The 16,404-nt window shown below is 37.1% G+C and overlaps 1 protein-coding gene across 1 annotated transcript; it reads left to right on the top strand.

Annotated features, from left to right (window-relative positions):
- The first annotated feature begins 8,901 nt into the window (after positions 1-8,901).
- LOC111792853 (putative potassium transporter 12) lies at positions 8,902-14,946 on the top strand. The gene is made up of 10 exons (XM_023674457.1): positions 8,902-9,213; positions 9,340-9,663; positions 10,016-10,244; positions 10,315-10,563; positions 11,641-11,691; positions 11,911-12,171; positions 12,377-12,429; positions 12,573-12,687; positions 12,809-13,063; positions 13,680-14,946. The coding sequence occupies exons 2-10, from the start codon at positions 9,403-9,405 to the stop codon at positions 14,723-14,725; spliced, it is 2,520 nt and encodes an 839-aa protein (XP_023530225.1). The 5' UTR covers positions 8,902-9,213; positions 9,340-9,402; the 3' UTR covers positions 14,726-14,946.
- Positions 14,947-16,404: the final 1,458 nt, after the last annotated feature.

Genomic DNA, 16,404 nt, shown 5'->3' with positions numbered 1-16,404 from the left:
AGAGGTAGGCTTCTTTGAACAGACACCGAGTGATAGACTCTCCCTGCGGTGCAATAATTCTTTGAGCGCCCTTTTATCAGATATGCGCCTCTCACTTTAACATATAAGTTCCGTAATGGACCTGATAGTCCAGCGGATAGTTCATGAAAAAGAAGGTTGTTTCCATAGCCTCGAGCCACGTTTCTGCTGCGACGGGATCTATTTTACCATCATCAAAGGAAGGCCAGAGTCTTTGACCCCTTGCAAAGTTGTCTATTGCGTTGTTCTCTATTGTATTGTCTATTGCATTGTTGTTTGGTTAGCCACCAATTTAGCATCATCTAAGTCATCTAAGTCTGATTTTCCATAGAGGTTAACATAAATGTCTGTCGCACATCAGTAGTGAGATTAATTGTTGGCTCGCTAAGTGGAACCTCTATATTATTGGTGGGCACCGGTGGAACCGCCTAAGGAAAAGGAGTAGTAGAGTTTGCGTAAGGTAAGTATTGAGTCATCGCTCTCCTTCGACTCATTCCTGATCTTGATGCCCATGGTATAGAACTCTTGTACCATTGGGGCATTTCACCAACCTCCAATTGAGGTTCAGGTTCAGGTTGTTCCACCTCAGGTGATGGAACAGCAGTGTCCTGAGCAACTCTTCTTCTTCCCCTTTTGGGTCAAAGCCCGAGATAGGGTCCACGTCTCATTGGTGCCATTAGCTACCCCAATAGAAAAATTGCAGTTACAATTCATTCAAAGCACATCCTCTAGTAAATGTGCAATTATAACACAACAAACAGCCATGGTAAATTCTCTACACAACAACAACTTAGCTCTTGACTTCGAAATTCAAATCCTTGAGATTGTCTAGTCATGAGTGACACGTAATTGATGGGCGTGTCACAGACAATACGACTCTCTAATTTAAGTGTCTACGGGACCTATGCCCTGGTGCTCTGATACCAAATTTGTTAAGACTCAATATTTAACCTCAAGTCGTTACTCAAAATGACAATGACGTGTAGTGTGTATGCATGAAATTCAAAGGAAAACATCACTTCAAAAAATCAATCATATATTTCACAAGAAAAGCGTTTCAACACAAAGAATCCATATATGACTAGTTTTATTTTGACAATGGAAGAAAACATGAAGGACAAAATGTATTAACAGGTAAGACCGACTGACGCCCTGGGACATGCTTTCCTCTGTGAAAATCCACATCCCTCAACGTTACATTGGTTCATTGGTTCATGAAAACTACAAAACCCTATAATGACTTGTCACTCTAATCACGTAACCCTAGACTTATCGTTGCATTGGTTCATGAAAACTAATTGAGTGTGCAAGCAGCTATATCTAGCATCATCATACATAATTTATACAAAAATAAACGAACATGCTCAACGGGGCGATAACATCCATCAACCTCCCGGAGCGCAGAGTTCACAAGTTCCCATCCTCCTTTCAGCATGAATTAAACAGATACATATACATAGCGGAAGCTTAAAATAGAATTGCAATACTCAGATAATTCTCATAATACTTGACATAATACATTCAATACTAAGATAATTCCCATAATATTTGACATAATACATCCGTACTCTTAACAATCAAATTACCTACATTCAATCGTGGAAAGCTACCACTTAAGGTAATTAAACTAGCATGCATAACCAAGCGACTCTTACAAGTATTTCTTCCTAAAGTTCCATGTGGTGACTTACTTAGATGACGTGTGCCCTTACGTTAGCGTTTCTACACAATAAGCGTGTCCAAAAAAATGATTTTCACCAATTAAATCCTATTTGATATAAAAATATGGTTAAAATTGGATTTAGAAGGAAAATAGGGAAAACAATAGTCGAACAGGACGAAAACGAGCTTACACACGCTTTCCACGCACTAGCCACGCGCCAGGACAAGCTCACTTGCAGGTTCCATGTGCGAGTGCCACGCGTGCGCACTTTTATGCAGTCGCAGTCGTCGGTTCGGTTCGGGTGCGGTGGTTTGGGTGGACTGTGGGTACCAGGTTGGCTGAGGACGCGGATCAGGGTGATGCTGTCGTGGACACGTGTCGCTAGAAGAAGGCTGGAATTGCATCGCTCTAGGCGGTGTTTGACGTGTGTCCGGTGGTTATGGGCCCACGGGAGACCTCTCGCCGGTTGACACGTGGAACGTCGTTGCCTTATCTCTCCTCCTATAGAAAAGTGGGTTTTCGATTAGTTTTTTTGATGTTCTTATCATTTTTTATCTCCCGATTTCTAATCCAAACTGAAATGATTTATTCATCAAAGTTTTAGATCGTTCTACAAAATCTGTGCTAGTATTTTTTTTTTCTTTATTTTTGTTGAACCATATGACGAGTTATGAGCGTCGGAAGGATGTTCATTAACATCCTTACCGTTCTTGGAAAAATTCTCAGATCTCAACGTTCCATCCGATTTTCTTCACGAAATTAGCCGCAGATCTTTCTAGATGTAGATAACAAACTTTAGCACTCTATTTCCAAAGGAAGATCTCAGATCTGAATAGGAACGTTCGAGATCTTACCTTGCAGATTTCTCTCGGATCTTGATGGAAGATGGACCCTTAACTACACGAGTCTTCCTTTTCTTCAAGAAGACGTTCCAGTGGGTAAGTCTTGGTCGAAAGTGAACTTTGATGATGATTTTTCGACGAGAAGTCTAGAGGTTTACTTTTCCCTCTCAAGTTTTTCTCTCAACTTTCTTTCTCACACTTTTCTCTTTTGCAGGTGCTATGTGGAAAATCATCAAGACCCCTATAATCGGCTGAGGGGCAAAGTGTCTCTTTTGCCCCTCTGACTTTGACCGACTTTTTTTTTTCAATTTTCTTTTTTTTTTGACCCCTATAATGGGCTAGGGATTGTGATATAATTTTTAAACCGTACAATAAGACCTAAAATTTACATACTAACTGATGTCCGTGATGACTCCCACTATAACTGTGTATCTCTCTAACACTCTCCTACCTTGACTCGCAGTCAACTAATACTTGAAAAAGAAATGTAGAATGAAGTGAGCACAAAAGTACTCGGCAAGCAACCTACTTGTAGGCTCTTGTCGCATCCAATTCTAGTAAGTTACCAGTGGCTTTTCTCTAAGCTCTAAGAAGTTCGGGCCTAAGCTCCAATTTGAGTTTTTAGAATCTCTTGGATCTGTGGTTGTAGGCATGAACACATCATAAAAAACTTCGTGGGGAAGAAAGGAGAGAGGTTGACAGAGAGGAAGGGGAGGAAAAAGAACGAGAAATGACGTACAAAGGAGAGAGAAACTCATCGAAGATTATCGCTCGAGTCGGGTGGAGAAGACGAAGTCCGTGGACTTCGGGTCTGGTCGAATCCTAACCGAATATCGTTTGCACAACTCGTAACTTCAATCTATTCTGCCTTGTAACCCAATCCACTGCCCTCAGCCCAACAGCACGCCTCAGCCCAGTCCACACATCCAACCCAACCTTATGCCTGCAGCCCAAACCGAGTACCTAGGCCCAATACATGCAGCCAGCCCAGAACCCAAATCAGTCTACAACAGCTTGCGACTCGTACATCTGCGCGCGTCCCACGCCTCGACCCAAATTCGCATGCACATGTGTCGGCCTCCTATTGTGCTATGTGGCACACCTGTAGCGCTCTTATGTTAAGTAGAAAATTTAAGTTCGTTATATTGTATTTCATTCATGTATTTTAAGACTTTTTATTTACTTTAAAGTTACTCGTGGCTAATTATAGTCTTAAAGTATACACAGTGGCTAATTATAGTCATAAAGTATACACCGTGGCTAATTATGGTCACAAATTATGAAAGTTAGAAACTATTGAAATGTCTCATGTAAGATCAGTCGTTTCATTTTGAGGCTATATAAAGACATGTTATTTTGTAAAATAGGCTTGGAAAAGGTAGTAAAAGAAGCATTTGTGCTCTCCTTTAGCCAATAGCTAAGTTTCTTTGCAATTCTATATAGTTTAGATTACATGTAGAATTATTCAAGCTTGACATGATCAATCTTGCTTGTGGAGTGATTTGAATCTCAAACAAGTGTTTTTGTCTTAAGATATTTGAACAATAAGGTAATCTAAATTTTACTTTCACTTGGAGTGATTCTTTATTATTAAGGCTAAGTGTTCTTACCTTTCATTTGCAATTCTATGTAGTTTAGATTGCATGTTTAGAATCATTCAAACTAGGCATGATCGATCTTACTTGTAGAGTGATTCAAATTTCAAATAAGTGTTTTTTTACTTGAGATATTCGATCAACAAGGTAATCTGAATCTTACTTCCCTTGTAATGATTTCTTATCATTTGGCACCAGAGCTTTCCCTTGGGTTGATTTCTTATCCTTTGGTATCAGAGCTTTCCCTTGGGTTGACTCCTTATCCCTAATGCTAATGATAGATCAGAGGAGATAAGGGGCACAAGGTATGGTAACCCTATTCACATTACTACTAGGCCACTTAATATTTTTTATTCATCCTTGGCACAGAGATTTACTAGATTATTAGGGTGTCTAGGTGGTTTAAATTCCAACTCACATTTCCAAGACGTTAGGAACTAGCTCCTCAAAGGTTAATCCAATTTTTTGGAGCATTATGGTCTTAACAATTGATCATCGCTCATGATTCGAAGGTGCCCAATCTATTGAAAACATACTGACCTAGGTCAACGTGAAAGCGTCCTAGCTCTAACGCCCTAACCTTAACTTAGTACATTCATGCATGTTTTATTAGGGAGATATTCCTATCAATCACATAAAACATGAAATACATTATCTAAACATTCATGCAAGTTCGACGGAAAAATAATATTCATCAATCACCTAGAGCACATATCACAACATCTCATCCTCCTTTCTAGCATAGCAGAATACATGAGTAACAATATACATCTTAATAAATCTCATCTTAGGGCATTTGAGTAACTTACCACATCATGCATTGCATTCTCATCCAAATTGTCTTTCTAAAGTCTTACTCATTCACAATCTAACCACCTACGGCAAGATATGCTCGCATACTAGCATGTCTGACCGATTCATACAAATACAGCTCAAAGAATGACTAAATGATGGTCATGCATGCTTTCTCCGCTTATGTTTCTTGCTCGCTCGATTCTCCAAATCTCCAAAAATTTCATTGGTTGGTCCTAATTCAAATCATATTAGGCTTTGTATCAAAATCGGACCAGAAAGTAGTCAAACAAGGTCAAACAAAAGGAAAATAGCTCACCTCACGTCCCACACACGTTTCTTTCTCGTGCAGACCCATGTACGTGCCTTCTTTTTCTATTAAAATTTCAAGTTAGACAACTGGGTTCGATCTCCTTGCATATGAATTTCGAAAGAATTTGAAGAGTTCCTCCGTTTTCACGATTTTCTTATTTTCTTTATAATTTTACAACTTTTTCAAAAACTTTGATTCAATATGGTTTCAATCTACCCCTCCAAACAAACATTTTCATATAATTTTGTCAACTATGGAAAACATTAATCTCATTTAAAGTAATTGTTTCTTAAAATCTTCTTGTTTTTGGACCTCAAATGAAAACCGGTCTTCCATGCGTATTCACACCTAGATTTATTCACAAGAGTTGTTCCAAATAATCTCCTAAATAGAATAAATGCTTTTCAAAAGCATTCCTACACTAAAAAAAATTAATTTTAACCGAAAAAATGAAAACTCTACAACTTTAGTCATGGAACCGAGTGGAAATGAGTTAGGTAGAAATAGATACAAAAATTTAAAGAAATTAGGAATAAGTCAGAAATCGTGATCCAATTCTAGAAATTAATTGGTGAAAAATTGTGTGCAATATGCATTGGGGAAGATGAACACGTGGCCGCAGAAAAATAATAAGAAATCATGTGTCACGCAGGGTGTCATGGTCATACTTTTTCAACCGTGTGGCATCGTGATTTTGACACGCTCACAACTAACCTTGAGGAAAACCCAAACCTCATAAATTTATGAGTTACGGGCTTAGGACATTATGCCTACTAGTGGAGAAAGCATCATTGAACTTAAGGAAGGCTAGCCACCATACTAGAACTTGTAGAGAGTTCTCTAGGATCCCATACAATTATCGAGGAGGTTGATGTACTCGAATGAACTAATAATGAGTTATAACCACGAAAGTAGTCTCAACTAGGTCAGCCACGAGGTAACATGGGAGCCACCTGGAGTGAACACCATAAGGTTCAGAAAAAAATTGGCTACTCGCTATAACCGTACCCCTACTAAACTTAGATGAATAATAGTACTCCAATCTGTAACGTGTTAGGGTGTCACGCAAAGACGAGTGTCGAGGTTACAAATGATCTAACTTATGAACAACATGCATTAGAGAACAAAAATACTTGTACTATAAACTTGAAAGCTCTAAAGTATACGCTTGGTAGGTGTGAAAGTTATCTATTTATAATCAAATAAATTACAAGATACGGAAAAGGCAAATATCGAGATATTTGCCTTATAATAAAATATCAAATATGATATATATGGTAAACTATAATTTAGTACTAAATATTCTTAACACCCCTCGCAAGCTAAGCGTCAGATTTGAACGAAGCTTGGATCTGAAAAATTCAAAGAGAGGTTGAGAAACACTTTTCGTGAAGATGTCAACAACCTGGTTCGGAGGAGGCGTAGAGAAACACTTTCTTGGCCATCGAAAACTGCAGAGGGATCGTTGCTCAGTGACAATGCTACCTTGGCTTCAGTGAGAACTTGTCTAACCCATTAAGAGAGATCGTCGCTCAACGACGATGTTGCCGTGGCTCCAGTGAGAATATGTCAACCCAAGAAGTAGAAGGGGAAACCTAGAGCAAGGGACAAAGACAATGTTGAAGCTGGAAGAGTCGCCATAGTCGATGAAGGAGCCAATTTTGGCTAGAAGGGCGGTGGTGACTTGGTTGACGAAGAGGCTAGTGCGGCGCCTAGATTCCAAAGGTAAATCTTTGCAGAAGGTTGATGGGCTATCAAGATTCCGTATATTTCCAAAGAGAACGCTGATGAGGATCCTAAGATTAGGGTTTCTGTGAAGGATGAAGAGTTGATTGGGAAGAAAATGAGAGAGGCTATGTTGGCTAAGGAAAAGCCGATTGGATTGAAAAATGTGAGGTTGTATGTATAGAGTATGGCAAAGGGTGATTTGGAAGTCGATAGGGTAGAGCCGAAAAATAATCAATCGGCTCCACCTGCGGCAACCATGGTGACTGAACCAGGAGAAGAATAGCAGAGGATTTAGAAGTCATTGAAAAGAAAGGATAGGGTTGTTAAACCGAAAGGGCTCTAATACCATGAGAATGTTTGTTTAATCCACCACACCTAAATTGCATGAAAGTTATCTATTTATAATCAAATAAATTACAAAGATATGAAAAAGACAAATGTCTAGATATTTGCTTTATAATAAAATATCAAATAGGATATATACCGTAAACTATAATTTAATATTAAATATCATTGAGACCCGGCTTAAAACATAATTCAAACTCACTAACTTCTCAGTTAGTTAGTTACTCTCTTTTCTAATAGACAAACACTCAAAATGAGAAAGCTTACTCGAAATAAGAGGCACAACAAGATAACCGACAACAAGAGAAATGAAAGGAAACCCCATGACCACATAAAGACCTTTAGCCTTTCCAAGGGTCATATCGTACATCCTATAAGTAGTCCCATACAAGAGGAGGTTGATACAAGACAAGGTTTCATATTTTGTCTTAGACTTCAAATTAAACCATCCCAGGATAATATCTTCGTAAATGAAAAGAAACACTAAAGATTTGCTCAAAAGGTTTAAATTTAGTGAAGGTAAAATTGTAAAACTCCCGTGAGCTCATCCACTAAACTTAACAAGGATGATAAACGTAAATGCGTGAACATAAAAACTTATCTAGGTATGATTAAATCTTTACTTTATTTAATTGCTAATAGACCTGATATAGTGTTTTGTGTATGTCTTCGTCCAATATTTCAATCTTATCATAAAAAATCTCCTTTATATACTGTTAAAAATATTTGCAGATTTTATCGAAAGCTTACTTACCGTTATTTGTATGATAACAAAAGAATATTTAAATATTTGTAGATTTTGCTGGAAGCTTACTTAGGTAAAAGTTCGAGAGAGATTTATTAATTTCTTGATAGTTCATAACCAAAGCATAATATATGCTGTTGCTAATTTTTGTGCTCAATTTTTTTTTTTTTTGATGAAACAAACTATAAGTGAAAATTTAATAGTATGACTTATCTACTTTTTTTTAAGTATCACGAACATGTATAAAACAGATATATTATTCTTGATTTTGTAAACTCAATTATTCTTTGCCTTCAGGATTTATTAATTATTGCTGGATTATTGTTTCCTAATTTATTGATGCATGAAAATTAAGAGAGCTAGCCTTAGAGTGAAATTTAAGTATAGACTTTATGCTGATATGCTCGTGTATATTAGTATTACCTTTTTGCGAATTTTAAGTTAATTTTGTTTGAAGTAGTTTGTCATCGCAAAAGAGGAAAGATGGTTACTTTCTTCGCCTTAACTTTAAATTAATTAATTAATATTTTGATGATGTTATAGGATCGACTGTTTCAAGCATATAGTTTATTTATGATAAGGAGTTCTCACATCCCAGAGAAAGTGTACAAGATATCATAGGGGCCCAATATCTCATTCGTGCAGGTCGCTACTTATGCGACAAGGAATTTTGCTACCTTAGGACAGTTAGAGTTACTGCCGCGGGTTCTTGGTAGGTTCCCGTTTGCCTGCCCCTCATAGTCCATTAGTGGGTAGGGTGGTAAATTTATAGAGCGCCCACCTCCTCTTTAACACGGGTTAATTAAATGGAGTATTTTGAAATATGATATATTAAAAAACTATGTGCACTACTTAGCATACCGATTCAACATATTAAAGCTTGAAGACAATCATCAAAATTTGGAAGAAGTACCGATGACAGAGTGACTTACCTTTTACAATACAAACCCTAATCCAGTTCAAACAAACAATTTTTGTTTGAATGTTTGAATGTTTGAATGTTTGATTAAATTAGAGATAATTTAAAGAGCTATCAATTCAATTATTGAGAGGCGTGGGTGGTGACGATGTGTGGCTTCATTCAATTATACTTCCAGGACGCAAGATCAGAATAATTGAGTGACCGTGGCAGTTCGCGGCGGGTAGGCCACTAGCCAGGAGAGGAGGCCAAGGTTAACTCCCATTGGAACCTTGATTTTTGTCATTTCCCTACTCTCGTCTCTATCTTCGCCTCGTTTTGCTAAATCCACCATTAGCATTTCCAACACTGCGCATTTCTTGCTGACTTCGGTTTTAAGGTAGCATAGGGAGGAATAGCTGCGGCGGAGGAAAGTCGAGGTCATCCAAGACTTGGTGGAAATATGGAGCAAGAAGATCGGATTGAAGAAGGTAGCTCCAGGTTGCTGCGGAGGAATAGCGTTACTGGCAGCAGTAACGATTACAGATGGGTTGATGGCAGTGAAGTGGACTCCGAGTCGCCTCCATGGTCGCTGTTTGAAGAAAGAGAAAGCGGAGATGGATATGGATCTATGAGAAGGAGGTTGGTTAAGAAGCCCAAGAGAGTCGATTCTTTTGACGTTGAAGCTATGGAGATTGCCGGTGCCAACTATCACCATTTAAAGGTATATCTTCTTTCTATCCTTCCAATCCACTTCTCTAACTTGCTCCTGTGAATAAATAGAGCATCGACATATTAAGATCAAATTACCGAGAAAGTATATATATTCATTGCTTTCTTCTTTTAGTTCTGTTAAAAATATCGTTTTAAGACTATGTTCATTAGAAGCTGTGGAGATTTGTGAACTTACTTGGTGCTAAACAGTGCAAACAACAATAGCTCTGAATCTTCCACCTGGATTGAGTGATAGCAAAATAACCTGTATGTGAATAAACTGTACTTGTAGCAGAAACTAAAAACAAAAAAGATGGAAATAAGCTAAAGCTCTTCAACTGAATTGTTTTGTGTTGAGGCAGGATGTTTCCATTTGGCAAACTATTGCTATAGCATTTCAAACACTTGGTGTTGTATATGGTGATATGGGTACAAGTCCATTATACGTCTTTGCTGATGTATTCAGCAAGGTGCATATTGAGGCAGATGTTGACGTCCTGGGGGCTCTATCCTTAGTGATTTACACAATTGCTCTTATTCCGTTGGCAAAATACGTTTTTGTAGTGCTCAAAGCCAACGACAATGGTGAAGGTATGAGCTCAGCAATAGTTTTGTTCCCCTTCCTATATTTCCTTATCATAACTTATTTTCTTCATTGTAGGAGGAACATTTGCATTGTATTCACTGATTTGTAGGTACGCCAAAGTTAACATGCTGCCAAACCGTCAGCCAGCTGATGAACATATCTCAAGTTTTAAGCTCAAACTACCAACTCCAGAGTTGGAAAGGGCCTTAAATATCAAAGAAACTCTCGAGAAGAGATCATCCTTGAAAACTCTTATATTGCTGCTGGTTCTGATGGGCACTTCAATGATTATTGGGGATGGTATTCTAACCCCAGCAATATCAGGTCTTCGATGATTGCCATCTCTTTTTTCCTTCCCGTAGTAAACCAAAAAATTATTTGTATATCAAAAGATACATAATAAACCATAAGATGAAATTTTTTTTTTTATAAAAAAACATCCTGTCTAATTCATGTGTTGACTAGGAAAAAGTCTCGTGCATGAATAGAAGAATTCTTTTACAATCTCACACCACTAAGAAGTTGATTAGATGTTTACCTTCCATGGTTTTATTATGGTTTTATCTCTATTGCATGTTATTAATTTATTTTTGTGTAAAAAAAATGTTGAGTATGATTGTTAATGTTGAGTATGTAAAGACCTGGTCAAATTCTAGACTCTTGAGGATGCTAAGATCACCCCTTAGGGCTTTAGAATAAGGTGAGTGTAATGTTCTCTATCGCCCTGTCATTCAAAATTTCTCTGGTTATTAAGTTCTAAAATTGTGAAGAAGCTGTAAAAAAACAAACAAGCAATGGTATTATCATGAGAAAAGCATATACAATGTTCGAACTTTGGTGTGAAGAGATTAGAGAAGTGTCCCCTGACCAAACATCTTCCATAATCATCTAGTCCTTTCCTCATTGTGGATTCGGAAGTGTTTGGAGGTATGTTTTTTTTTTTTTTTTTTTGATTTGGATCTAAAACTGATTGCTTCCTCCATCCCATAGTTGCAACAAATGAGTGCCACATTTACAAAAAAGAGCCATGTTATTCAATCAGATGCTTTCAGTAACTAGCCACCAAGATCCTTTAAATCTGTGATTACCCTCTGGTTCAACAAATGAGAGCCTCCTTTTGATTCTTCATACCCTTTCCCTTCATAAAGCTTTCATGTCCTTTTCCAAAAATGTTGCAATTTTGGCTTGAATTATGGGAAGATCTAGAAGATGGTGATATTTAAGATCAATTTCCCTCCCACCAAACTTAAGATGTGTTTACTGTATTTCCTTATTATTAAGTAAACTTTGTTTCACTTTTTTAATTGGACATAAGATCTACATTCCATTATCATTAATTAACTGGCATTGGAAGGTACTACACTGTAATCTTTTTAAAATTCTTTTAACTTTGTACTGCAGTGATGTCTGCTGTGAGTGGTCTGCAGGGACAGATAAAGTCATTCGATACAAGTTGGTACCTTTCTTTTCTTTCTTATTCATGTATCATTACTGTTCATTAATATTTTATTTGGCATGGCTCAAGTGGACTATTAAATTTTGATTTGGTGTCGTTTAGAGTCAATCTAAAGAAATATGTGGCTAGAATGCAAAAGGGTTCTTCTGCTTATTGAATTTTCACACTACATTATAGAAGTTTAATTATGTCCTCATAATTTCTCTTGTTTGCAGATGCTGTGGTCGTTGTTTCAATTATAATCCTTGTGGCCTTGTTCAGCATACAGAAATTTGGGACGGGGAAAGTAGGATTTATGTTTGCTCCTGTGCTTGCTTTGTGGTTTTTTAGCCTGGGATCTATTGGAATTTACAATTTAGTGAAGTATGATCTCACCGTTATAAGGGCTCTCAATCCCGCTTACATCTATTTATTCTTCAAGAAAAATTCTAATAACGCATGGTCAGCTCTTGGTGGTTGTGTTTTGTGCGTAACAGGTATGACTTGCCTTCTTCTACCCTCATGTTATCCATCGACTTTTAGTCTGCTCTTGTTTTTAATGTGTTACCTTCAGATGGGGTTCTTTTTTCTATTTATGCTACATACTGTTAATTATAATCTATTCAATGAGGAAGTTGAACTAGAAAAATATAGAGATGGCTCATCTTAACAGATGTAAAACGTTTTATAATGTCATTTTAGGAGCTGAAGCAATGTTTGCTGATCTAGGCCATTTCACCGTGCCAGCCATACAGGTAAACCATAACCACTCACCCCTACACCAAAAAAAAAAAAAAAAAAAAAAAAAAAAAAAAAAAAAAAAAAAAAAANCTGAATTTTTCCCCTTAATGAATCTGTATTGCTTAAAGCAACTTAAGTTTACGTATATTTTGGACAGATTGCTTTCACATGTGTTGTTTTCCCCTGCCTTCTCCTGGCGTACATGGGTCAGGCTGCATATCTCATGAAACATCCAGAATCTGCAGCAAGAATATTTTATGATTCTGTGCCAGGTGATAATTGTCAATGTGGAAGCATTCATTTACTTCAGTCCATTTATTTGGCTTACTTCGTTTTTGGCAAGTTCTCGTTTTAACTAGCCTGCTTTGGTGTCCTTGGTTTCTGAACAAACAGCAAGTCTTTTTTGGCCAGTCTTTGTGACAGCAGCACTTGCTGCTATGATTGCGAGCCAAGCAATGATATCCGCGACCTTTTCTTGTGTCAAACAATCTATGGCTCTTGGATGTTTTCCGAGAATGAAGATAGTTCACACATCTAAGAGACGAATGGGTCAAATTTACATCCCTATGATCAATTGGTTTTTGATGATAATGTGCATACTTGTTGTTGCAATATTTCGAAGGACTACAGACATCGCCAATGCTTATGGTTAGGTTCCTTCCTCCCCTTTTTTTTCTCTTATGGCACTACATACGCTTTGCATTTTTGTTGGAGGTGAATGCTATATTATAATCTGTTATCAACCCACGCCCTTGATTGCTCACAAGCAAGACTTTATGTTAAGCCTCCAACAACCAGAACTTCTGTAAGGAGGGGCAAAAATGGGAAACAAATGTCGAGTGAGTTAGAGGAAAGCAAGGCAAGTGTGGCGAGATTTATTGACTAAGTATTCAGATGTTGAGAGTTGGACCTCGTTTGATAATCTACGTTGTGGGGTAGCTTGTAGTAGGGGGCATTTCAATGAATTTTATCATCGGTTGGGATTTACGTCTAACACATTATTGATGATTACAAAACTTTGAACGCTCCTGATAAATGTGCACGGGCAATTTTATTCGTTGTTGATCCATGATGGCACTGTATATTTTGTATGAAATTCTTATCCTTCCATTACCCATGGACAAATGATTCCTTCATCTTGTAGAGACCTACTTAACTGATTTTTTGTTTGTTTTGTTTTTTAAACACAAAATATATATATTTTTTTCTGTTTGTATTTGTGATTCCACTTGATTTCAATGCTAATAATTACTTCCTGTTATAGGTATTGCTGAAGTTGGTGTGATGCTGGTGAGTACTGCCCTGGTGACCCTAGTAATGCTTCTGATCTGGCAGACAAATTTGTTTCTTGCGTTATGTTTCCCACTTGTATTTGGATCAGTGGAACTTATCTACTTATCTGCAGTTTTATCAAAAATCAGAGAAGGTGGGTGGTTGCCACTTGCTTTTGCGTCCGTTTTCCTCTCTGTGATGTACATATGGAACTATGGGAGTGTGTTGAAGTATCAAAGTGAGGTGAGAGAGAAGATATCAACGGATTTCTTGTTTGAACTGGGATCTACCCTCGGAACCGTAAGAGTTCCAGGAATTGGTCTCCTCTACAACGAGCTTGTCCAAGGCATTCCAGCAATTTTTGGGCAATTTCTTCTCACCCTTCCAGCCATCCATTCCACAATTGTGTTCGTGTGTATTAAATATGTTCCAATACCCGTGGTTCCGCAAGAGGAAAGATTTTTGTTCAGAAGGGTTGGTCCAAAAGACTACCATATATTTCGTTGCATCGCGAGATATGGCTACAAGGATGTGCGGAAGGAAGATCACCATGCATTTGAGCAGCTTCTGATGGAAAGCCTCGAGAAGTTCTTAAGAAAGGAGTCTGATGACCTTGCCCTGGAGAGCAATTTGAATGAGTTGGAATTTGATAATATTTCAGAGAGGTTGAGGGATTCTTCTCCAACCCCAGGTGGTATTGATGTGAATGAGGAGCTGAGAATTCCATTGATGGAAGAGGCAAGAACTACAAGCTCCGAAGAATCTCTTGGGGCGCGGTTGCCATCCAGCATCATGGCATCGGGTGACGACCCTAGTTTGGAGTATGAGCTATCAGCCCTTAGGGAAGCCATGGATTCAGGATTTACATATCTACTGGCACAGGGGGATGTCCGAGCAAAGAAAAACTCATTTTTTATTAAGAAGCTTGTTATAAACTATTTCTATGCGTTCCTAAGGAGGAACTGCAGGGGCGGTGCAGCAACAATGCGAGTTCCTCACATGAACATCATGCAAGTTGGGATGACTTACATGGTTTGAGGAAACATTATTTTTATTATTATTCTAAATCTCCACAATCTGCTCAGGAACAACTCCTGACTTGGAAAATATTTACAGATGGTTAGGCTGAATAAAAAAGTATGTAGCTTAGTTTTTATGTTGTTTATGAATGACCGACCTACTATTTATTAGGTTAGTTGTGGTTGTAATCTATAGATTTTAATGTCTCTTCTAAGTGTTCATTACGCTTTAGTTGTTTTTTTTTTTTTTTAAATTTATTGGGTATAGTTATCACACTAGACATTTCTGTCTGGGTTGGGCATGTTTTTTCTCTGTATGTAACAATTATAGCAATATAAATCCCTGTCAATAGAAAGGAAAAAAACAGAACAAAAAGAAAAGAAAAGTGGGAAACTGTAAACCTTCAGTTTAAATTTGCATTATTATATCTCCATGAACTATACTGAATTGTTGTATAACATGATTAAAAGTAAGCTAGTATGCATGTTATAAATTAGTGCTTGTTCATTAGACCTGACCCCATATACAAAGAAAAAGAGGTATTTTGTATCCCACCCTCCCATATTCTTGGACTCTTCAAGTTTATCAAATTCCACAAAATCTCATAAGCTCCAAACTTCATTTCTTTCTGTCTTTCTGTTACGCGACAGCATCACGGTTGTTACGGTCGGTGCTCTGCATTCATGATAATGGGGTGGACTTCCTTGATATTAAGGTGGGAAAGCAGTCGAGAATTAGCTGAGGAAGAGGAAGAACTTGAACTTTGATTATCTCTAGCTGTTGGAACAAGGACAGTCGAAGAAAGTTGTCTGAAGATTGGAATGATTAAAACATAAATGTATTAACTCTCACTCTATCCGTGCAAGCTTGTTTTGAAGGTCTTTTAGTGATTCATTATTATTTATTATTTATTTATTTTTATTAATTTTATTGCTATAATATTTATACTTTAATTGAAATGGGTAGTTACAGAGAATGGAGATGTTTTTGGATCATATGTTTGAAGTATGGGAGAGAGGAAGAATAAAGTTAGGAGGCGTAAAAAAAATGATTTTTTCTGTAAAAATATTTTTGAATTTATTTGAATATTAATAAAATTTTGAAAGTTGAAGAGTATGATTAAAATGAGGCACAAAGTTCAAAGGCATAAATAACGATTTCTATTTCATAAACCAACGATAAGACCATTTTTTAATCATATAATAATTTCTATTTAAGTGACATAGGGAAGGAATTTAAATTAATAAAACACAAACATATAATAATTAATTTTACGTGTACAAATTAAAACAATTTTACGGGATAGAATTTAAATAGAGAATAGGAAAAAGATACCAATTTCATAGTCTCCCTACACCTGCAGGGTTTCTGTAAACCAGCAACCTACGACTCATCTGAAAAATAAAAATTAGCAAGAATATATATAAAATAGTCTCTCGTCAAATCTTCTATTATTTATCTTCTTTAGGTTATATGTTCTACCAAGACCCTAGAGTTACCTAATTTCATGGCTTGAGTCAACTTAGCCCTATCAGGTTCGTAAGTCATTATACCTACATCACTCATATTCAGGTGATATATACCAAGACTAAGAAATTTGTATACCTCAAAGTTCAATTACAAGGACGAGAGTTAAGAAGTTACAACGAGCTTTGGTCACTTATATTCAAGCTATGGTAAACTTATTAAAAGAAATT

The sequence above is a fragment of the Cucurbita pepo genome, chromosome LG01 (assembly GCF_002806865.2).
Source record: "Cucurbita pepo subsp. pepo cultivar mu-cu-16 chromosome LG01, ASM280686v2, whole genome shotgun sequence".
NCBI lineage: Eukaryota > Viridiplantae > Streptophyta > Magnoliopsida > Cucurbitales > Cucurbitaceae > Cucurbita > Cucurbita pepo.
This window is presented reverse-complemented; position numbering and strand designations above follow the sequence as displayed.

What these genes read in the sequence shown, in the direction of transcription:
- LOC111792853 (XM_023674457.1), top strand. Translation starts at nt 9,403, where the DNA reads ATGGAGCAAGAAGATCGGATTGAAGAAGGTAGCTCCAGGTTGCTGCGG. An exon ending in GATAAAGTCATTCGATACAA is followed by an intron (nt 11,692 to 11,910) that starts GTTGGTACCTTT and finishes TCTTGTTTGCAG; the next exon opens with ATGCTGTGGTCGTTGTTTCA. An exon ending in TCACCGTGCCAGCCATACAG is followed by an intron (nt 12,430 to 12,572) that starts GTAAACCATAAC and finishes TATTTTGGACAG; the next exon opens with ATTGCTTTCACATGTGTTGT.